The sequence below is a fragment of the Marmota flaviventris genome, chromosome 5 (genome assembly GCF_047511675.1).
Source record: "Marmota flaviventris isolate mMarFla1 chromosome 5, mMarFla1.hap1, whole genome shotgun sequence".
Lineage (NCBI taxonomy): Eukaryota > Metazoa > Chordata > Mammalia > Rodentia > Sciuridae > Marmota > Marmota flaviventris.
The window spans coordinates 111,855,612-111,879,433 of NC_092502.1; the positions used below are offsets into that span (position 1 = coordinate 111,855,612).

Here is a 23,822-nt window from a genome sequence, read left to right on the forward strand (position 1 = left end):
TACTGGAGTTAATTTCCTGAAAGAAGAAAAATCCACTTGTTTAACTCACTTTGTCCTACCAGACTACATCAGAGGTCACTGAAAAGCCAGCTCCCGGATGACCAGGAGTGAGCAGTGCTGTATAATGTGACTTCACACCTGTCTGTGGCAGTATGGCACAGTTTCTTAAGTCACTGGGTCAACAAATGGACTTTTGAGGTTATATCGAACTCCATCACCAGCTGTGACCTTGGGCCATCACATAACTAAACTTTCTTTATCTTTACAACAAGTGCAATGAGATCAATGTCATAGAACTGTTTAATGAAAAATAACAACACAGTACAAGGTTAGCAGAGCCCCTGACGCATAACATTTTGACCATTCAAATATGGGTATAAATCCAGTTTCATATTTATATATATTTATACACATATATGTACATGTATGTATTCCTTTTTTTGTTTTCATTCATAGTAAGCATTTTCTCCATCAGTAATATTTTTATACTTTATTGTCTGTCTTGTAATACACACTGCATTTCTAGGAATCTGGAAAATGTTTATATTATGGTTTTACACTTCTGGTAATTACTTTTTCGGTTCATCCAAATAAATTATTTAAAACCTATGAGTTCTAAGTGTAAAGCTTAAGAATGAAAAGGCAATTTTTAAGTCCTCCCATGTAACGCAAGGTTTGATACATCATTTGTGAGCACTTGCTGAATACAGAATGTCTCTCAATTGTATGTCCCCATAAAATACAAAGAGGCAGTTCATTACGCTCTTAAGTCACCATCTCTTACCCTTTAAAACTATTGAAGTCAGTCTGCCATCTTTTGGTATTTTCTGTATAAAAGGAGAAGGAAGATACTTTTGTTCCTATCAGATAGCAAATATTTTACCAGATATTTTGGCAAGGTATTTTAATATTATGCTTACAATTAAAAAGAGGCCAAATGAATCCAGAGGTGGTCCCTCATTGATTTCACATGACAAATGTGGAGGTTGCTTTCAAATCTGCACACATGCATGAAAGCTTATCTTAATTATATTGTTCTGTTTTACTTGGTACCAGTTCCTGTTTACCAGCACTTACAATTCTCATGCTAGATCTTCTCTGTATGTATTCTCCCCATCATTTTAAATCTCTCTTTTTCTCTTTTTGGATTCTGAAGAGCTTTAACTTCCCTTAGCCTCACAACACATTTGTTTTAGCTGTGTCAATTCCTCTCTTTGCTGACTTTGATGTGGATTTTAATGTGCTGCTATATTTTTAGTTTCTTTAATCATTTTTTTTTTTATTGTCTTACTTCCATTTCATCCCATCCTCCCATCTTTTCAGCTCCTGATCATCTGACTGCTTTCTGCCCCTTTCATGAGAGTCATATCTTTCTGAAATAATCAGTTTTGGAGGCTTCCTCTGCTTTGGATCTTCGATCTGATCTTCCCTTCCCTGTATGGAGCAGTGGTTTTCAGTAAGGCTCTGTTAGGTTTTTCCTGTTTATTTATCACTAAACAAGCAGAAATCTCCCAGACCTGGTGTTGCTTTGAGCCTCCCCTTTCTATCCACTTGGGTGCCGATTTCAGATCTAAAGTCAGTAAGCAGGTTGAAACAAACAGTTTCCTGGCAATTCCCAATGTGGTTTTCATTTTGACATAGTTTTGCTAGCCTGAAAGAAAAAAAAATCTGCCTTCACTGCCTGACTTTCTGAGGCTCCTCCAAATGACCAAGCACTCAGAACACTCAGACCCTCGGTTAACACGTGTCTTTCTAACTCTACCCACTTGCAACACTTCTCTTCTGTGGAGTAGGATTCTCAGGCTACCCCAATTCTAACTCCTATTCTAGCCTCCCAGCTCTGCCTGCCTATTTCCTGAGTTGTAACCTCCCACTGAATAAAAAGGCAGTGTTGGGGAGAAAAGGAAGAGGAGGAGAGAAAATGTCCCAGGGACAGCTGCCTAAGCTCTTTCTGAATTAAGGGCAGAGAATCAAGGATGGCATGGATCTGCCTAGCTATTTTTATGCGGTCAAAACTTCTTCTATTGTGTTTTTAAACTTGAGTTGTTTTAATTTACAGTACATGCTGCTCCCCACTAGTTCCAGTTTTTATAGACATGTTTATAAGCATGTATTTCCCCAGCTTCTTAGGAACTGCAGTAAGAGGAGGCTCTCTAAAAAGACTTTTTTAAAAAGTCAGAGCTTTTTAAACTCTGAAAACTCTTATATATGTTTCTTTTTAAATTGAAAAACAAAATAAGCAAAAATAAAAACATCCAAGAAGTTTTGCTGGTGGTGACTCACTGCCTTTGAGAAGCTATATCTGTAAAATATCACATTGTTCTTTTAAACACCTAGAAATAAAATCCACCTGTGTCCTTCATGTGCCCTCATTCATTCTTCTGTCCTTAGAAGCCAGGTAACAGAAACACAATATTTATGTTATAAACTTGGCAGTGGCCGACTTTCCTGAGAATTAAGGTTTGACATTCAAAGGAATTTTGTAATTTACTGTCTTTTAAAATGGCATTTACTGCTAAACTTGACATAATTCAGGTACAAGACTTTAGATTCATTTGAATCAACTTGAGATATCTTGTACTTAAAGGTTTCAAGCAGCCATTATCCACATGCCAAAACACACAATTCTTACTCTGGATATCCTCAGGTTTTTGACTTTTAAGTAGGTAATAACCAGCCTGTGTTCCATTTTAATAAAAAGAATATAAGGCAGAAATAAGAAAATTTGAAACTCAGGAAACTATCCAACATTGACTTCCTCAAAAATAATAGATATAGAAGGCAAATCTATTTATAATGCTGTATAACTTTTTAGTTATCTGATCGAGGTAAACTTCATCCTGGGAAAAACTGCATATACATACACATACCCAAAATTGTCTTCATTTTGTGGCCTTCCTTCTCAGTCTTTTTATAATTCAACCCTTCAATATATTTACCAGATATAAGATAATGTCATAAGTCATATATAAAGTGAAGATAATCTTTTGTAGTTATATGAATATACTAGCTAACAAAACTTAACAGATAAGACAGTCATATTTGAACTTTGCCCAAAAAGCAGAATTCAGTTACTGATAACTTCTCAAAGAATTGCTTAGCAAAATCCACACTTCTGTGACTGCCTGTCCCCCTTGGAGTATTCTTGAACCCTGTATATGGTCTGTCCCTTTTCTTTGTAAATATTCATGTGATAATCTAAGTTTCAGTTTCTCAATCTCAAAATGGTTAATAATATGCTATTTTTGTTGGGTGACTAGGAAGATCAAATTTTTAAAAAGTCTATAAAATGCTAGCAGGGTAAGTAGTTAAGTCTGCAAAATTTTAATGTTCAACTTACAAAAAGACATTTTCAACATGAAAATAGACTTATAGGGAAGTGTGGGACAACAACTGTAATATGTTCTAACAAAATTCATCATATCTCATTCCTTGGTACTCAGTAAATATCCAATATTATTTTAGCAATAAAGTCATAGCACTCTAACCTCTTTAAGTGCTTTTTCTTCAAAGATAAAAAAAATTACTTTTACTACCTAAAGGAGATAGACTTAAGTTAGTAATGTTGTAAAATACTTTAAAGTTAATAATAACAAAGTATTTAATTATATTTTCTATAGTTGGGGCACAGGGTAGTGAGAAATGACTACTTTCTGATAAAGAAGCAACATTCTTCAATATTAAGAATTATTTAGGGCCAGGCATGGTGGCACACACTTGTAATCCCAGTGGCTTGGGAGGCTGAGGCAGGAGGATTGCGAGTTCAAACCCAGCCTCAGCAAAAGTGAGGTGCTAAGCAACTCAGCAAGATCCTGTCTCTAAATAAAATACAAAATAGGGCTGGGGATGTGGCTTAGTGGTTGAGTGCCCTGGGTTCAATCCCCAGTACTGCCTGCCCCTGCCCCTCCCAAAAAAAGAATTATTTAGGGGTGGGGGATGTAGCTAAGTAGTTGAGTACTTGACTGTCTTAGCTTAACCCTAGGACAAAGTGGGGGATGAAGATGGGATGCAAAGAAAGAAAAAGAAAAACTATTACATAGAATAAAAATTTAAAAAGTCATTTTCAGTGTAGGTTCACAACAGTTAAAAGTAACATCTTATTATTTCAATAACTAATATTACAAAATCAGTGTCTTCTTAACACCCTTAAGTAATTTTGAAAACTGTATGTACCAAACCCCAGTAGTAAAGATGGAACTAACACCTACTTTTTCTTGCTGTGGCACTGGTCCCATGTGCTGGGTCTGAGAGCATTATGTGGGTTTTCCCATTTAGGGTAAAGCTTGAAAGATCACAATGACCACCCATGACAGTCACACTGGCTTTATCACAGAATTTTGCTAATGCCTATCTTAATATGTTACCTCTTAGGTGGATTTGAAGAAGTCCAAATAAACAAAGCTTGATACTACGGAATAAACAATTACGATAATCATCACCCTCTACTGACCTTGGAAAATTTAAAAAGAAACAAATAAACAAACGAAAAACACCAAACACCTCCCTAGGAATGTCTGAGTATATATCATGTCACTGAATTTGGTTACACTGCACAGATACAGTACAAAAAGGCATTCCATGAATATCTTTTAATTCACTCATGTACTGCTACATGTGAACTGAAACTGGAAGAGTCTCAAAACAGATGATGCTAGTAATAGCTGAGTGCCCATAAAGAGGGGTAGAACATAAATATTTCACATTTGTGAGACATCTTAAAATCATATATGATGTAGATAAAAACAAACAAACAAACAAAACAACTTGGTACCATTTGGTTCCAACACCATTAGTAGCAATATTCTTAAATAATCCCAGACCAGCCTCCAATCAGATATTGTGATAAGGTCATGTGACACATCTTTCCAACTAGCATAACTCATTTGTCTCACTGCATTCTCAAGTGTCTCATTACATTCCCTTCCTCCCATTAGAGAGGGCTTCAGAGTTGCACTACTGAGGAAATACTACTAGTAAAAACTTACAGTTTTCTGTGTTTATTTCTCTAACAATTCCTATGAGTAGGAATGGGAAGGGTAAAACTAAAACAGACAAAACCAGAAGGCAGTATCTGGCTTTTTGTTTTATAATTACAGAACACTGGGATTAGAATGGTTAGGGATAGGTAGGCTACAAAAGCAGGGTAAAATTTATGACTCCAATAATATATCAAAAAAATTTACATTTCATTTATGCCTACATTATTTCCAATCTTAGATATAAAATTTGATCAATAAATTTAAAAGTCTGACAAATACTGTAATAAATTCACAGTCAGACCTTCAATATGCATCAAACTGACAGGACAGATTAATCTACAGGTATTACATAATATATGCTACCAAGTGAGAATAGATAAATGGATGAATACAAACACTGCAAATGCTCCCAAGCAAGAAACAATCTAGAGAAGGTATTTCTAAAAATGATAACTATACTTGGGATGGCATAAAGCCACTGGGAAAAAGTTCTGCATACATAATTAAACAGAAAGATCTGCTGCTTGTTGTTTCTAATTGCGAAGTTATATTATAACAATGTATGTTATACATTGTACCACATATAACAATGTATGTTATACATTGTGGTACAATGTATAACATACATTGTTATACTGCCAAGTTATATGTTAACATTGTTATACTGCCAAGTTATATGTTAACAATGTATACATATTATATATTGTATCACAATATATATTTTTAGTTGCAATGTTATATTTTAGCAATATTTCCACTTCCATAGTAGAAACAAAATATCATGGTCCTTTATATAAATTTTAAGTAGAAATAATACATTTCTAAAGCATTCTGACATATTTTGTTAAATAACTAACTTGACATTTTAGGGAAACTGTATCCAAGTAACTGAAAACAAACCACAATAACAAAAAACCACTTTCTAGTTAACTTTGTCCTCTACTTTGATTAGTCTTGTTGAAAGACTAAAATTGCTTTGATATTAAATGCTATAAACTCAATCAAGACCTCACAACATAAGATATTATCCACCAGTAACTATGATTTTTATTTCTAGTTATTTTCTCCCATCTCAGTCATTAGACCAATTTTACAGGCTTGCTCATGAAAACTTGTTAACAAAGAGATACATACATACGACAGTCGGTTGTACTGCTAACATCTGTTTTTTTATTTTTTACTAATCAAAATATGGATGTGTATGTGGCATAATATATTATGCATTATTATTTGTTATAGGCACAAAATTCTTCCCCTTTCTTGTGTGCATCTACTAATATGTAACAACAAATCCCATCATTATGTACATTATAATTTACCCAAAAAATGTGGAAAAAAAATCAAATCTGTAAACTATGGCTTGCAGGTTGGCTACCTCTCTTTAACAAACAAACAAACAAACAAACAAACAAATAAAGTTTAAAAATAAAGTTGTAAGGCCTCAAAAAGAAAGAAGAATTTAAACAATAAAAATTCTGACTTCTTGGTCAAATTAAAAAAAAAAAAAAAAAAATCTTTCCTGTTTGGATGCCACTTAGCAGATGTAAGGTACCATTTATTCTCGAATTTCAGATTGTAATGTATATTTTTAAAAATTCAAGACTTCTTGAAGAAGTGCTTATGTATCAGAATTCCTGTTTGAGACAAAGATACATTCACCTAGAAATCAGAAATGATTGACATCAAACTTAACTAAGAAGTTACTGACAACTAAGCTTAAACATTTTTTTGGCCTATAAGATGTTTTTATGACAAAGGGAGTTTTATTAGAATATCAATGTCAACTTAGGCTAGTAAATAAAATAGGCTCCCTTAAATTTTTGAGTCACTGTTGCAAGGGCTTCATTCAGAATGTAAAGATATAAACACAGAGTCTTTTACCTACTTTGGAAAAAAGCCAAAACACATAAGTGTCTAAAGACAAGCTATAACAAAAGCATCTTCTAATATATTCTAATGCCCTCAGTAGATGCCTGAGACCACACATAATTCCAAACCCTACATTTATTGTTTTTTTCCTAAGCATACATACCTAATTTATAAATTAGGCACAGTAAGAGATTAACAATAATAACAATGATAGAATAATTTTAACAACATACTGTAATAAAAGCTATGTGAATGTGCTGTCTCTCAATATATGTAATTATTCAGTGATGTTTTCAGACCTCGGTTGACCTCAAATAACTGAAAACCATGAAAAGCAAAGCATGGAGCAGAGGGGTACTAGATCTCACTTAAGTAAGAAAATGTAATTTGCCTACATTCACCCTGTGATTCCAAAAGACACAGGTCAGGGTAACCTGGCAAAAAGCTCCTCCTCAAATAATATCAGGCTGAACCCAACTGTCACCACAGCTCTAGGGAAGAGAGAAATAGTCCTTCCTTTTGACTAACTTCCTGCAGAAGGGGGGAGCAAGCCTTCCTCTCGTCCCTGGGAATACCCAGGGTAGCCCTGCCTGACTCATAGGCCCCTAAGGCTCTGCCTGTAAATTCTGAACACAGCTGAGCCAGTTCAGGGACAGAGTCTTCTCCCTAAAAGACAAGCAAGTTGGGAATTCTTTCTCTTCTCGACAATTTTGTTTTTAAATAACTGTGGATATACAAATTATTGAGTTCACCATCCCTCCTTGTACACATTTCCAGGGAAAACAATGAACTTTTAAGTTAATAGGAAAAAAAAAAAAAATCTTAACAAATGAGGAACTCGGTAATAAGAATATAAATACTGACGGTCATGCAAGGGGGAACTGAGTTATAAGTAAAATTTAATAAATGAGCAATGTATTCTGTGATCACAAGAGAATTGATTAGGCTCATCTGATTCTATTAAAAATAATGATTATATTTGCTGTTTCCAGACCCATTCTTTTAATCAAGTATTTTGATAATATCTTTCAGAAATATATCTTATTTCCTACTAAAACAGAGATGGCTAAAACAAACTTTAACACCTTGGTAAAAGCTATAATGTACTGATGGAGTTTTCTGGTTGGTCAGAAGTTAAGAGATGGGGCCCTGTTTGCAAAGATCCTGTAACTAGCCCGGCTTTCTAGTAAGAACAGTGTGGACAGTGAGCACAGAATGGGCACACAGCACCAGAAGTCACATGTTTAACAAGACAGTCCTCTAACTTCACAGGGAAGTCTCAATTAACTAGGAGGGAAAGTGGCTAAAGTAGAAGGCATACTCTGAAATTAAACAGAATTTGTATAGGCAGGAATTCATGCAGTAAGCAAACCACTTGCACAAGCACTATTTTTGTTGTCTCAAGGAGAAAGCCATATGTTACGACCACAGGACCCAGCCAATTGACAGTCATTTGGGATCAGGTCGCTATTTTCTGTGACCTCTTTACAGTGTAGTCAATTTATGTGATGTATTACAGGCTTGCTTTCTAGACAGGGAGTGATAACCATGGAGGGACATTCAAATGCAGAGTGTGGAAAATGTAAGAATAACATGCCTTGGGAAACCATGAAAACAAACACCAACTGCAGGCTATTTTCTTTTTTTGTTTAGAAGGGATTTTGATCAAAATTTAAAATAGGCCATGTCTAGTGCATGGTTTTTGCTTTATATGTGAAACCAGCTGGGACTCGCTGTCAAGAGTCTACAATAGGAGCTGGGGGAACTGCAGGGGTGTGAGAGTAATGGATGGTGCGAATGTGAACAACAGCTCACCGGTGACCTCTCAAGTTAGCAGATTTCAATGCTCTACCTAAACTAACATGATCACAGAAATTCACTAGCCTACATATTCTACATTAGCATAATTTTAAATAAAGGATTTCAAAGTATGTGTTAGAATGGCTGTGCTGAGAAATAGCTCCTCCAGTTTACATATGAGAGATACATATTTTTATTCTCCCTTATCCCTAATTCTTACTTCCAACTGATTCCTTCCATTGTGTAAAAGAGGGAATACAGGACCCCAGCTCCCATAAGATTGCATATAGGGGAATGGAATGCCAGAATCCAAACAGCTGGGAGCCAGAGGACCACCTCTGACAGCATGCATCTTCTTAGGACAGTAACACACACCTTGCACACTCATCACAAAGGGAGAGACAACAAACAGCAAATGCAGAAAATTATATTGTAGATTAGCCATTAAATACTTTGCAAAAGTAGAGGGTGAACAGGGCCAGTTTCCATAACAAAGATCTGAACAAAGAGGTCAGAGTGGGTCAGCCAACTGGATGCTCAGGTTATGCACCATGACAGAGGTGACAAAGCCCAGCCATGAACTGGGGGAAAGGCAAGAGAGGAGAGATGTCTTGGTTTCATCTTTTATCATTGCTCTCTAGCACAAAATAGGGACTCAGTTCATGTTTATTAAATGAACTTAATGTTCCAAACCCAAAATTACACAGTAAATAAACTCATTTAATTTATAGGCCAGGGCTTCTTAAATAACAGCATGCAAAATGTATTAGCAAAAAGTATATTTTCCTGAGAGGATGTTAAGTTATCTTTTTGTTGTTGTTGTTTAACTTTCTTCTCTCCCCTCAACCAAAAAAAAAAAAAAAAAAAAGAAAAAGTTAGACTTTACAGCTTTATTTCTAGAAATATGCATACAAAGAAAAAAAGTGGATAATAACATTGTATAGAAGGAACCTCTCAGAGTTTGTATATGTGTATGTGTGTGTCTAGGGATTAAACTGCGGAACTGTGCATGCTAGACAAGTGCTCTACCACTGAACTACACCCCTAGACCCTGAGTCTACTTCTGACCAGAGTCTAATGACAACCTTCTTTTAAAAACAGAATATAGCAAGGCATGGTGGTGTGCATGCCCTAAGTCATAGTTACTAAGGAGGCTGAGGCCAGAGACTCACTTGAGCCCAGGATCACTTGGCCTGTACAACACACCAAGACCCTATCTCCAAAAAAGAGGAAAATAAAAGAGAGGGGAGGGGGAAGGCTTGGCAGCATATAAGAAACAAATGATTAGCTGCAGACTGGTCTGAGACCCTTCAGTCTTACCTCAGGACCTGTTAAAGACTATACCATAAGACATAAGAGAACTGTATGTGGTTCTTAGACCTAAGTGGGGAAGGAGGAAATCTAAATAAAATAAAGGGAGTCAAATGTGAAAAATAGGCTAAGTCAGACGGAGAGACAAAACTACAATAACAACAACAAAACCCTAGAGAATTCAATCACTATAAGAGAAGAAAAGAACTCTCCCTTCTTGCCATCACACATTTTTTTCACTACAAAAGCTTTTCAAATAAATATGCACTTAGGCAAAAGAAATTGGAGCCTCACGGGTTCCAACACATAAAGTTTGTCATTACAACTATTATCCATAACAATTTAACATGGTAATAGTTACAACTATTACCCATAACAATTTAACATGGGCGTTATTGAATTCTCACTTCATAGGAATCACATTTAAATGAGAATATGACTAACATTTCTAGAAAATCTAATGTTTAGTATAATATTCTCCACATAATCCACCTACTCTGCCTTTCCAACCTTTAAGTTATTCCTAATTTCTCATTTATATTCAGGCTCTAATATTTTCATGCACATTATCATGGATCTCTTTCTCGAATTCTGCTAAAAATTTTCATTTTACTCTTCCCATGCATTAAAAAGAAAAAAATGAAAAAGCTTTTAAAAATCTCAATTGTCACCCATAAGAAAGCAAGCATTATAAAATAGTTTAGCTCCTAAAAAGAGAAAATCATTTTTTTGTAAGACTTGCTTTTCTGAATATTATATCTAAATAAACATACCTAATGGCAGTCATCAAATGCAATTTTGTTTAGAAACTATTTTTACAAAATCTTCTTGTCACTAATCTTGACAAGATACCCTTATTCTTAAATCATCTTTTCTGATTCAACTGAGATGTTTTTTAAGATTCTGAAACTCTTTGTATTTTGGGTCAAATTAAATCATTTTTTCCTTTGGAATGAACCTACTTAAGAAAGTGTTTCTAACTTACAAAAATCAAAAGTCAAATTAAAAACATGTTATTTGGTGGAGAAATACAATTATGTATTTGTCTTCAATCTGCTAAGTGAAACTGTAAGAAATTCAATGGTTGACAAAATTACAGATACAGGTACAGATTCAAGGTTTTCTGATTCACCTGAAAGGAATTTAGCTTTTGCTTTTTTAACTATAATACTACTCAAATAATATCTTCTATTATAAAGTATAGTATAACATTTATAAAACAAGTATCCCTTTTAGGTCTAGTGGGGGAGAAAAAACATTCTTTGTCTTTCACACAGTCCTATTACCCAATGCTAAAAGGCAGCTCTTACCCTATTCTGTATTCTGTATCTTTATTCTCATTATCTCATTTGTTTGTATAAGAATAAGCCAACATTAAAGAAAGTGTAATACATTTAGTAGTATCAGAACTGCTTCCAGAAATCTCCTGGGATGCTACTCAATATATAACCAAGCAAGTCAGCTTCACCTGTTTTATATGTATCTTCCCATAAACTTTCTTAGTCCCAGAGATTAAAAAAAAAGAAAGAAAGAAAAAAAAAAAAAGCTTGAGGTTTACTAGTGAGAAACCAGTATTTGACAAAGCTGATAACAGCAAAGCTGAGCATAAGGCTTATCTCAGTGAGAAACTGAACAGAAGATCCTAAAACTTAACAGCTGTACACCAAACTCAAGTGTGAACACCTCCAATAAATTGTAAGTGGGTTTTGAATCAAGGAGGTTTCCAGTGAATATTGTCTTCCCCTCACCAGGGCCAAGCGGACTCCAGGTATTAATGCTACAAGTGATGTTGGGCACAAAGGAGGAAAAAAAAAAAAATTACTTTTATGCTAACTCCAAGGATTGGGGTTTGGCTTAAGACAAAGTGTTCCAAGACAGGAAACTGAGAGGCAGATACAGGATTAGAAAAACAATTATCTTTTCTCTGCTGAGCTTTTTGGTCATTTTATAGCTTATTTTCTTCCATACAAATCATATTAATGTTAAATATACTTATATTAGACTTACTTTCCCAAAGTGGTTATTTAAATACATAATACCAATTATAAGAGTAAGAATACAGTAGGTATTTAATTTAATGGTAACTTTAAATAGTGCTTACAGATAGATACTCACTGAACAGGTCTCAGATACCATCTCCCTATTTTTATAACAACTCCTAACTCCACAGACAAAAATTTCTAGCCACGTCATGACTCAAAAAGCTTCTTGTACATACCATATACCAATTCAGTTAAAGTTACCATGACTACTTCTACCCAGAGCATAGCAGCCCAGCCCAAACCTAAGACTTTGCAGAAAAAAAAAAAAAAAAAGAAGAAGTAGAAGAAAGTAGAGGACATTAAGCAATTACTCATTGATGCTCACCTTGTTGCTCATTGTCCGCTTCAGTTTTTGAAGAACCTGGTGCAACAGGAAGGGGTCGAGGTGGCCGGGGCTTCGGAGTAGGAGGTGAGATTTTTTTCCTTCCAATATATTCGACATAAGTTCCAGGGAAGTCTCCCCTCTCCCCGGTGGTTTCATTATAGCCATTTAACCAGCCAATGTCTTCAGGCCGGGCTTCCTGTCCATCACTGAATCCATGTGCTAGTAAGGATCCTTTATTCACAGTCAATATGTCACCCAAGTGCAAGTCAATGTCTTCTTCCCTCTCTTTCTTATAGTCATACAGTGCTCTGTACTGGTACCCCTCAGCACTCATGTTTGCAGATCTGTTACCATGCAACAGATGAGTCTGGCAGTGCACTGTAGTCTAATTTTATGTTTTAATGGAAAATGAAATCAGAGAGTGTATTAAAAATCCTAATAGGTGTCCAACAGAGGACAAAGGACCACTCTCCAAAGGCTTACAAGGAGAGCTGACTGGCCATTCGGCTGTCCATCTGTCCTCCATCAATGGTGTGACTGCAGACAGGGCTCCACTTCCTGTGTGCCACAGTCCTTCCTGGCTTCCTTTTCAGCAACTTGTCAACACGTTGACTCTAGGCTGACTCTCACAGCGAGGCCCAATCCTCTGTGCAGCTCCTGTCACACTGTCCATCTGTCGTCTGATTTCACTCCACACTCAGCTTCACCTAGTGAAGGAAAAACAAGACTTATGAATGAACATCACACTTCGCCATCTGTGTGCATTTGAATTCCTACTTCCATTCAACAAGTACTTAATAGAGCTGGCAGACATACACAGGCCAGTGTGCTGCTGCCTGACACGGTACACACAACGAAGATTAGTAAGAGCCTTGCCTTCTAAGAACACTGGGCAGGAACAGGAGGAGGAGTGTTGGCGGGTGTGGATGTCTCAGAGATAAGACTGGTACACAGGGAACCAAAACATTAGGTAAATGCCAAAAGAGAGGCCGACTAAACACTGCAGGGTTCAGGTGAGGGAGGGGCCACATCTAATTGCAGGATTCTAAAGACAGAATGAAATGTGTGGCATGATCCTAGGTACAGAAGTGATTAGGCAAATGTTATATTACAGGAAGAGTTAGAACAGTCTGATCCATCCAAAGTCAGGGAGGGAACAGTGGAGCTGCGTTACAAAGACAGATAGGACTGTCTGACATCATACGTGCCTGTGCTGAGTTTGCAATTTAGTAACTGTGGAATGGGAAGCACTGAGAGGGCCTGGGGAAAGGGATCAATAGGATCACGGCTGCACTTGAGGAATCTCAAACTAACCACAGAGCAAAGGAGGGAATGCCATAGAGAGAGAACAGAGGTGAGGCAAACTGAGAAAGGTGTATTGCAGAAGTCTGGGAAAGCGGCCACCAGGGCACCAACCAAGGAGACAGCAGAAGGTGTGAAAAGAGAGGTATGAAATAAGAAACATGATGGGATGGTGAGGTAAAAATGTGTAGGGGGAGATAAATGCTTAAATGGGGAGCAAGAAAAAGAGGAGAAACAGGTGCCTGGTTCTCCACTACTGTGAATTTTGTATTAATAGCAAGCAAAAGGAAGCCAGGAGACTCAATGGGCTTATGGGATTATGGACATCCACCTGCAGGTGTGCCAGTGGCTTGCTGAAAGCCTGGGCTGTGACTCAGGAGAAGGGACACACTAGAGATTTGGTAATCAGCTGCAAACAAGGTAAGACCAATAAATGAAATGGCACTCATCAAAAATCAAGCAATCAATCATTTAAAAAATTAAAAGTTTAAAAATGATCTAAGGACTACACATTGAGGTTCAATAACTCCCATTGAGGAGGAAAATCAAGGTTTAGAGACAAAGCAATGTCCCAGAAACAAGGGATAAGAATCAGGGAGGAACAGGTGATCCCCCTGCAACAAAGTCCTGCAGAAGCACTCACACAGGGGACAATGATAATTGGGGGCTCGGCTTATCATGGAATCATCATACACTTTTTAGAAAGCAGAACTCAGGCCAGTAGTAAAGATAGTTATTAGATTTTAAGGAGTTAAGAAATCAGAAGTAGTAGTAATGGTTGCTGCAGAGGACTCTATAAAGATGGCTTCACAGACAGGGAAATGGGTAATGGAAGTATTTTTCTTCTGCTTTTTGCTTTAAAGCATAGGGGAGGCAGAAGAATTGGAGAGTCAAAAACTATAAGTTAGAGAATTAGAAAGTCCCAGTAGATGGCTGATAGGAAAGCTTGCACACACACATCATCCTCCACTCCTGTTATCTTTATTATAAAGAGTAAAAGCAACCTAGAGGCCTCTGTGAAGCTGATTGCACAATAAAGCAATAAAACAATACCCACACAATTTCGGGTTGTGAAAGCAAAGAGAGCTTTTATACTTCTTGAAAAGTGAAACACTTTAGAAGTTTAATATTATAGGCACTCCTCAGAATGGCATTTTAAGAAGCAAAATCTAATCATAGATTAATTGTTATATTGCATTCAGAAGTGTAAAGTAGTCAACTTTACATGGTTAAAGCCTCTTAGCTGTAATACAATAACACTCTTAGGAGAGTCACATATTAAAGGAAGCAAAAACAAACATTGGAAGTCTTTGTGGAGCAAGAATATTAATTTGGGATAGTACTCCACTTTGCATTTTAGTCATCAGAGAAAAAAAAAATTAATGCAACCAGTGAAGCATATGAGAAAAACAAGCTATATTATCCATTTGAAGAAAGCCTCTCCTTTCAAAAGATCCAGAATCAAATTAAATACTTATTGCATAAATTCACACAAAAATGTAGAACTAGCAAATCTCATTTTTAGTACTAATGTACTCTGAACAAAAGAGATGCAGCACTCTAAAGAACATGAAAATTTACATATCCCTAAATGCTTAGAAACCAGGCAATAGGCCTAAGAATAATTTTAATTCCTCCAAATCTGCCTTGAAATTTTTGTTAGCTTTTCCTGGCAATGTATGTCGTTTTGGAGGGAAAAAAAAAAAAATCCAACCAGTAAGCTGGGTAGATCTTTATGCCAGTTGCTGCCTAGCACTTCCTCAGTGTCAGTCACCCACTGGGCCAGTTTGGGGGATTCTTACAGAATGGAAAGCATAACAATCCCCTCCAACCTCACAACTATCAAGTCCTTGTCACAGCACACTTCTGTAGCTATGCATGTTTCTTGCTGGGGAACACATTTCAGTAAGAAAAAACTTCATGTCTTTTCAAGGTTTTACAAACCTGAAAACTGTGCTTGGATATGCCTGAGGATAAATCTGTGCAAAGGGCAAAAGAACCCTGAGGAACCTAATGACTGTAAAGAGGCTAAACTCCAGGGAAGCCTTCCTGGCACTGAGTGCCAGAGACCTAGAGGTCTCTACGTGCTCTTTCCCTTGCCACTTGTCAGAAGAACCTCATTTTCTGACAACTAAGTGGTTTGAGAACAAAGTCTAGCACGCGTGAGGCACTGGGTTTGATCCCTATCACCACATAAAGAAACTAAATAATAAAATTAAGGTATTGTGTCCACCTACAACTAAAAATATTTTTTTTAAAAAAAGATGAAGGAAAACAGACGAGCCATTTTTTGAGGTGTAGTCACTTGATTACTTAATGTTAAGATTCAGAGAGTCCTGAACTGGGCGGAGGCAGCAGACATCTCTACCTGACCACACACTGCACACTTTCTCCTGACTGCCATGCCCGTTTTAGTGATTGTCATTGTCATCACCACTATAGTCATCTAATTCTTATTGGAAGCTATATGTGTATTAACCCATTAGTTCCTCATGATAACCATAGAAGGTAGGTAGGCACTATTAATTGTCTCACGTAATATATGATGAAGTGCACTATGTTTAGTATTTGACCATGATTTACACTCAGCAACTGAGAAACAGAAACTAGATTCAGGTAGTCTGGCTCAAGAGCCCCCACTTTTAACACCACCATAACCTATTGCCTGAACTCGGATAATCAAGGGCAGCCTAGATATGTCAGTAGTACCAGTGATTCTTTGCCTGCCCAAGCTGGCTTCTGAAACTAACCTTGAACATCTCCCTTACTTTCCAGACAGCAGCCTTGTTGATAGTGTTTGGCTCTCATGCACCTGCACAAAAAGAAACCATTATAACTCAGCAGCGGTTCCTCCAAGTCCAAGATGCAGCATCCCAGCCATGCAAATTTTCTTCAAAGAGACTTCATTAAAATGCATCCTTGCTTGCAAAGTCCATAAACTAGTGAATAAAAGAATCCTGGGCATACCACTTCTGGAAGATTGCCCATTCATCTCTGTGAACTTAGCTTTTGCCACCAATAGCCTTCTTGGCACCTCTGCCCCCTGCCACACTCCTGGGCCCCTATTGCACAATTTCTAACAACTCACTCCTCCCTATGGGGTATGTGAAGCATTAATCCAGAGTCACAAGGATTGTCACATCCAGAAGACACAGTGGCCTGAGGCATTTGGCAGTACCTGTGTAACCCTCCTGAGACCAATTTGAGGTCCTAACTATCCAGACTGACAGAATATATTTTTTTTTTCCATATTAACCAGATTTTGCCTCCATTCTTTGACTACAGACACCTGTTCACCGAACTATTTGCATCTGAATCCAACCTAATTATTTATGTAGTAAAGGTTTTTATGTGGATATTCATCATCTACAATTTATCATTTTCAAATAATGAAGACAGTTTTATGATAGAAATTCCAAGCTAATGCATGCATAAGTTGCTGTAACAAAGGTATAGTGGAATCCTCTGAACAAATAACAAATTAAGTTACTCTTGTATAATATTATGTAACAATTCAAATTTTCCTTCAAGGTAATTATTTCGCTCAGTCTTTCAACCCTTTTAACAACTGCTTGCAATGCCATTAATTGGAAGTACATATTCTTTATCTGCAAATAATACTGAGCAATTATTCTGTTTCTCAAGATAAAATTGTTTCTGAAGCTTGACAAACAGCAATCTATGACTGCTTAACATACAACTGTTTACAAAATAGATTTTCAGTTTAATCCTATAACCTGCAGGCATTATGGCAAAAAAGCAAAGAAAATTCTAACTTTGTTGACTTGCTTCTTGCCCATTTTATGAAAGACAGGATTTGGAAAGTTTGTCAGGGAGTCAAGAATAAAGGATATTTTTAGGGGAAGGAAAAGAGAGGTACTGGGGAATGAAATTGACCAAATTATGTCATGTATAAATATGTAACAATACAACCCACCATTATGTGTGATTATAATGCATCAATAAAAACTAATGTTTTTAAAGGATATTCTAACATTACATTAAATAATTTGAGAATGTATTCTAGTCATGTGATGCCATTCTGTGATGAAATTAGCAGTGTGGCACTGGGTGGTGGCACAAAATGGATTTTTTTTCATAGAGGCAAGGAGGGTACAGAGGGTCCTGTGCTGGCAACACCACCACCCTATATTCCATACTCCCACCACTCAGTGCTAGCTTCAACTCTGAGAGAACCTCCTAACTCAACTAAACAGTCTTTTAAAATCATTATTTAAAATCTTTTCTACCTTTCGAATTTTTGGAAATCATGATAAAAAAACAAATATCCTAGCAAATATAGTGGGTATGGCACCTTTGATTTAAAATGATGGTCTTAGGGTGAATTTTATCTCAATTAAAATAAAATAAAAATGATGAACTCAGTCTTAGCCCAAAGACTTTTGATATTTCAACTTAATAGACTTTAAATATCTCAAATTTATTTTCAAAATAACTGGCCAATTAGAACACACTTCCTGCTGCCACACTATGGGTTGATGGGGTTAAGGAGGCCGTGTGGGTTGCAAATGCTGCCCACAAGCCCTTTAGGGGAGACAGCCTGACCAGGTGATACAATAAGAAAATGAGACTCTTCAGAAAGAAGTCTCACTAATGGGTTCCCTGAGCACTGCAAGAAGAGCAACAGAAAGAGGAACACATGTACTCCGGAGAGAAAGGGTAATGCAACTTACAGGACATGAGGAACAGATCCTCTCACCCAGAAAAGGCTAGGAGGGTGATCTGTCTGGTTCTTTGCATCACCACAGTAGAGAATGACCGAAGAAGTGGCCATGGAAAGAGAGGACTAACAGAGATGACCTAAGTCCCTCTTTTTGTTAAAAAAAAAAAAAAAAAAAAATTCTTAAAATTCTTAGCAAGAACTTGCAAATAGGGGCAGCTGCCCCCATCAGTGCTTAGACATATAACCTGGGGAAAGTCACTGAAATCTCTCTTTGAAACAGTTTATCACCTGTAAGAAAGAAAAAAATAAGCAAATCTATGCCTTATAGTGTCATCATGAGTACTAAAGGAAATTACACATGCAAAGCATGGAAAACTGCATGTCTGACAATAAGAGCTTAATATAATGAACATCAGATCAGTGCTTACTATGTGCCAGGCCCAGTTCTTTAAGAGTTTTACATGTAGTGACTCATTTAACCCTTGTCATCACCCTCGATACACTTATCATCCCCATTTTGCAGATGAGAAAATAAGCTAGAAGAGTTAGATAATGTGCTTGAAGTTATAAACTGTAGCTATGGTATTACTATTTCTACTGGTAGCATGTACTATTAACACTGAATGTTACTTACTGCCATTTTTACAACTCAGATTTAAAACAGGAACAGACATTAGCCAGGAATTTTCTCCTGTAGTGCCTTTAAATGCTGCAAACAGTTCTAAATGAATCCTGAAGCTAGCTAAAATAAAACTTTCTGCTGTAAACAGATATATAGATAGATAAAGGCTGCAAATGGACTTTGCCCAAGTAGTTCTCTCCCTACCTGAGGTAGAGGGTGGCTGTATAGAGATCAGGGTCAAGGAGACCTGGGAGGGGCTGGGAGTGTGCGTATGTAGTGTGTAGGTATACAAATGTGAGGGGATAAGGAGGGGCGAAAGTTAGAGATATACTCCTCTCCAGCAGGGTTTAATGGTTGCTTCCTGGGCTGTTCTCAAAGAGAAAAACACAAACTCAGTAATGCAACCCCCTAGGGACTGAAAGCAGCTGTGTCCTCTGGTAGAGCCCCAGTTTCTAGGACTAAGCCCCAGATGGAGACCACTGAGGCATCCTAGGACGAAGGCAAGGAGCAAGCCACAGCCAACAGCCAGGCACCTGGGCTTTATCAACTCACTACGCCCACTGGTGGAGCCTCTCCACACTTGGCCAGACTCCTGTGACTTCCAAACTCTCTAGGGTGATCATTAACCTGAAAATGATTTTGACTACAGGTACCTATGGGTACTTACTTGATCTACTTTAAGGAAAACCATTCTGGCAGAAGAAAATCTCTGAAGATGTTCTTATAGTAGACTTTTAATTTTTTTTTTTAACTAAAAACTGTGCTACATTCATTCTACTCTACTCTTTCACAAAACAAACACAAAAACCTAACATTGGCCAAACAGATGAGTTTATAAGTAATTACAGAGTCTATTTTTCAATTCACTTGGTTTAGCATACATGAAGTGGTCTTTAATTGCCACTCATTTAGGCAAGTAATTTCAATAACAGTATTGGCAGAACTGTGGCAAGCATTAAGATGACTAGGATACAGTTGGATGAGACTGGAGACATAATGCAATGAATAATATGAATACTGTAAAAATTAACAACCTGGGTTTTTATTGAATTGTTGTGATATAATTTATATTATGCTTTATAAAATGTAAGCCAAATTGATAATCCCTTCCACTGATAAGTAACATGCTAGTCTTCCAGGCCTTCGCTTGGATGCTTCATGTTCTTGTTTCTACCAGCAAAACCCTGTACTCTGCATAAGAGAGCTCTGTGATCAGCCTGTCTAAAACATATAAGATGCTGATACTTAAGCACTTCTCATTTCTTCTGCATTGGACCAAATATTAGAGAATTAAAAGTAAGAACTCATGCAAACATCAACTCAGCTTGTTATGTTCTACTTACTCACCAGCTCTTTATTCAATAAAGGACATTTTGCAAATTACAAAATGCAAATATGATAAAAGCTGAACTCGAATTGTTCCCATTTTAGATGGCCATGTGGACAATCTTTCAAAGTGGATGCTTTTTTTACAATATTCCCTAAACTACCTAGGTTAAAAAAAAGGAGGGGGGGATTTAAAACCAACATATCAACCTAAAAATTACAGGGTATTCATGGAAAATTTTCATTAAAGGAATGGCCAACACTTTTAACAATTTGGGTAAGTTGAATAGGTTTGCACTTAGGATTCAAAGCCCTCCAGAAATCAGTTTAGGTGAAATCAATATTTCCAGAAGATAAATGCATACAATCATTATCACTGCCAATAAATGAAATATATATCCCTATAACTTATTGTAGCATTTTAGTTTCCCAAAACCAACTTTACTGTAAATGTATTAAACTCAAGAAACTGCTAAAGAAAATAATATATTTAATCAATGGAAAGTGAAATGCTTTTTACATTGACCATATCACAGATGTGAAAAGACACAGTACAAATAAAACAGCAGATTAAGAGGGTGTACATTGCAGAGTTCTGTTATGCAACTAAGAACAGGTTCAAAATCAAAATGAACATCAAAAGTAAAAGGACATAACAGTTTGAAAGATGATATCAGACACATAGAACTTTCTTCTACTCATAAGATCTACACATTTCTTTGGAAACAGTAGCATGACCCCTCTAATAACTACCAGCAACTGGCATATAAAAGCTAAAGAGTCCAACAGTGACATTATCCACAGCAAAGCCTGGCGCTTCCCCCTGTCCTTTCCAATTTGACTCCAAACCAACAAACTTTAGAGGCACACGTGCGGGGACCTGGACACACACACACACACACACACACAATTTCATATTTTCTTTGTGCTGAGCAAAACACTTGTTTTGCAAAGTTTTAGCAACTTTTGTACATAGGAACACTATTCTTGTTTATGAGTGACTTATTTCAAGATTAGTGTCATCTGTCAAAAAGTTACAGCTTGTATGATGCTTTTTTCTTTTTTGATGATAAAAGGGCTTGTGGCCCTCTCCTGTGCAGGAATCACCAAATTCCTAATGATTTATACATTGAAGATCCATTTCTCTGATAACTTGAGTCCGAAATGACCCTGTCGGTTACCTACTCCAATACTAACCATCTTTAAGGTGGCCAAAAAGTAACACAAGCTAATAAAATATTAAAACATGATTCCACAGAAAGCCTAGGTCAATAAGCTTTGTGAATATCCCGCCTAACAACTAAACTTGAAACTCATCACACTGAAATGACAATCACATGCTACATTCAAAACCCGGAACTGCTTTATCCATTCTTACTTTGCACTGACAAAGAGGAAAAGAACACGGGGAGGGAAAATGGAAAACAAAACAAAACAAAAAAAAACCCTAAAGTCATGAACCCCTCCACCCCCCACCACCCCAAATAAAAGAGTAAACTCACACTTGAGCACCAACAGCGCTGCAGCTCCGCCAGGAATTAACGGTGGGGCTGAGACCTTTCCGGTATTTAACAGCGCCCAGAAGCATAATTCCCCCAAATCCAATTCCTACACATTCTGCATTCAACATGTAACAGCCATTCTGCTCACACTCTTGCATTTTTATGCTCAAATTCTGGTTATCAAAATACATTTCTGTACAGGGATGCCTGGCCAGAGCTTGTCTGTTCTCTTTGTCTCGTGATCTGCCAGGCAGTTTCTGCCCTTGGGAAGTGAGTGTTCGAGCTGTGGCTTCCAGACAATTCCCCCTCGATGTTTTAGCTCCAGCTCGCACGCTCGCTTGTTCTCCTGGCCGGCTCCATATTGCTGGGCAGGTCCCTCCAGTCTCGCCCTGCGTTACAAAAAGCTGGATTTCCGGACTGTGCCGGGACCCCATTAAATAAGCCTCCAACAACCTGCCCAAGCCTGGCCAGCACTAGAAGCTGAGTTAGGGCCCCAGCGAACAACCGCCCCGAGGCGCACTTCCCCCACCCCGGAAGAGGAGGGCGGCAAACTTCGGAGGGCGGGAGCTGGGGGGCGAGCTCTGAAGACCACCGTCGCCCGCCTAAGGAAAAGCGCAGACGGCGACCCTGCCTGCAGCTGAAGAGCCGGCGGGGAAGGGAGCGCTCCTTTCCGCTAATGCAAAGGCAGCGGATAAGGTGCTCTCCTCTAGTGAAAGGCCCCAGGAAACTGCAGCAAAGGCGACAGGGGAGACCCTCGGAAGCGTGCGGAGACAAGGGCTGGGAGAGAAGCCCGGGTTCGTTGGCAACTCCCGCGGCGAACGCGCCCGGCAGCGTGCGGAACCGGCTCGGAGGAGGGCCGGGAAAACGTGAGCCAGGAGGTGGCCAGGAGAAGCACGGCGCTGGCCACGAGCCGGGAAAAGCTGCCTGGCGGCTGGAGGATGCGGACCGCGGGGGCGCCGGCAGCCGGCCCGCTTCCCCTGACTGGGCTCTGCAGAAGGAGAAGCGGCTGCTGGTGACAGGAAGAGAGCGGAGGCAGCCGCGCACGAACGCACCACCTCCCCCCTCCCGAGCACACACACCCGGACCCGCCGCCTCAGCCGCCTACCTCTCCGCCGGCCGGCTTCCTTCCTCTGCTGGGCCGGTGCTGTAGCGGCCTCCGGAGCTCACGGCTTCGACGTGCCTCCGATCCAGCCTGGACCGACTGTTCCCGATCCTAGCTCTAAGTCTCCGACCCCCTAGTCCACCGCCCTCGCCGGGGCCGTAGCTTCCTCCAACTCCGCTCCAGCTGCTAGCTATTCCTCTCCGTGCACTCGCAGCTCCAGCAGCTCCAGCTCTTGGCTTAGGCCCCGCCCCCGTGCCCACCGCGCTCCCCGCCCCTGAGCCCGCACCAATCAGCGTCTTCACACTCGCTACTCTCCTCCCTTGCCGCGCCCTCCTCTCTGCCACTCACCGCGCCGGCCTCAGATCAGGGCTGCGGTGGTGGAGTGGAGCTGGGGCTGCGCAGACCCTTCCTGCAACCGCCCAGATCTTCCGCCCCCAGCTGCGGGGATGCCCTGGGCTGCCAGGCCGCGCGCCGCATCCGCTGCCGAGCGCTCTAGCTCTCCGCGCCCGGTGCTGGTCTGGCTGGCTGGGTGTCTCCTGGACCAGAGGCAGAGGGACAGGGAGGGGACCGGGACAAGTTCAGATCTCCGTGGAGGCTGGTTGCGTTTCTAAGTCGAGTGTCTTGCTACCAACCCCTGTTTCTTTCGAACCCCCCCCCCCCCACCCCATGCCTCAGCAGAGTGGCTAAGGTGGAGCGGATACAATTCCAGGGATTTCCGAAATGGGGAGGCCCTGCAATTCCTGGCCTTGCCCGCACAGCCTCCCGAGTGGGCGGAAAAAACGCGCCACCCTGAGTGGCACTCCGGAGGTGAAGGAGGGGTGAAAGGGTGAACCCGAGGCATGAGAGCCCGCAGCCTGCCGCGGACTCCAGGAGCCTGGCACCAACGCCTCTGGGAGGCAGGCGGGACTTAGAGAAGGGAAGAGAGTTTTACCAAGAGGGCGGCGCACGTTGGCTGATC

At 39.2% G+C, this 23,822-nt stretch overlaps 1 protein-coding gene across 2 annotated transcripts in view; it reads right to left on the reverse strand.

The window, feature by feature from the left end:
- Positions 1-23,092, reverse strand: part of Pik3r1 (phosphoinositide-3-kinase regulatory subunit 1) — an 84,643-nt gene extending 61,551 nt beyond the window's left edge. The window contains exons 1-3 of one of the 2 annotated variants that reach the window (XM_071612539.1): positions 22,868-23,092; positions 16,379-16,440; positions 12,327-13,033 (exon numbers count right to left, since the gene is read on the reverse strand). In XM_071612539.1, the coding sequence (XP_071468640.1) occupies positions 12,327-12,660 (334 nt within the window). In that variant the 5' untranslated portion in view covers positions 12,661-13,033; positions 16,379-16,440; positions 22,868-23,092. The remainder of the gene's footprint in view (positions 1-12,326; positions 13,034-16,378; positions 16,441-22,867) is intronic. The other variant, XM_027951597.2, reaches the window with a different exon arrangement.
- Between the last annotated feature and the right edge of the window lie 730 nt (positions 23,093-23,822).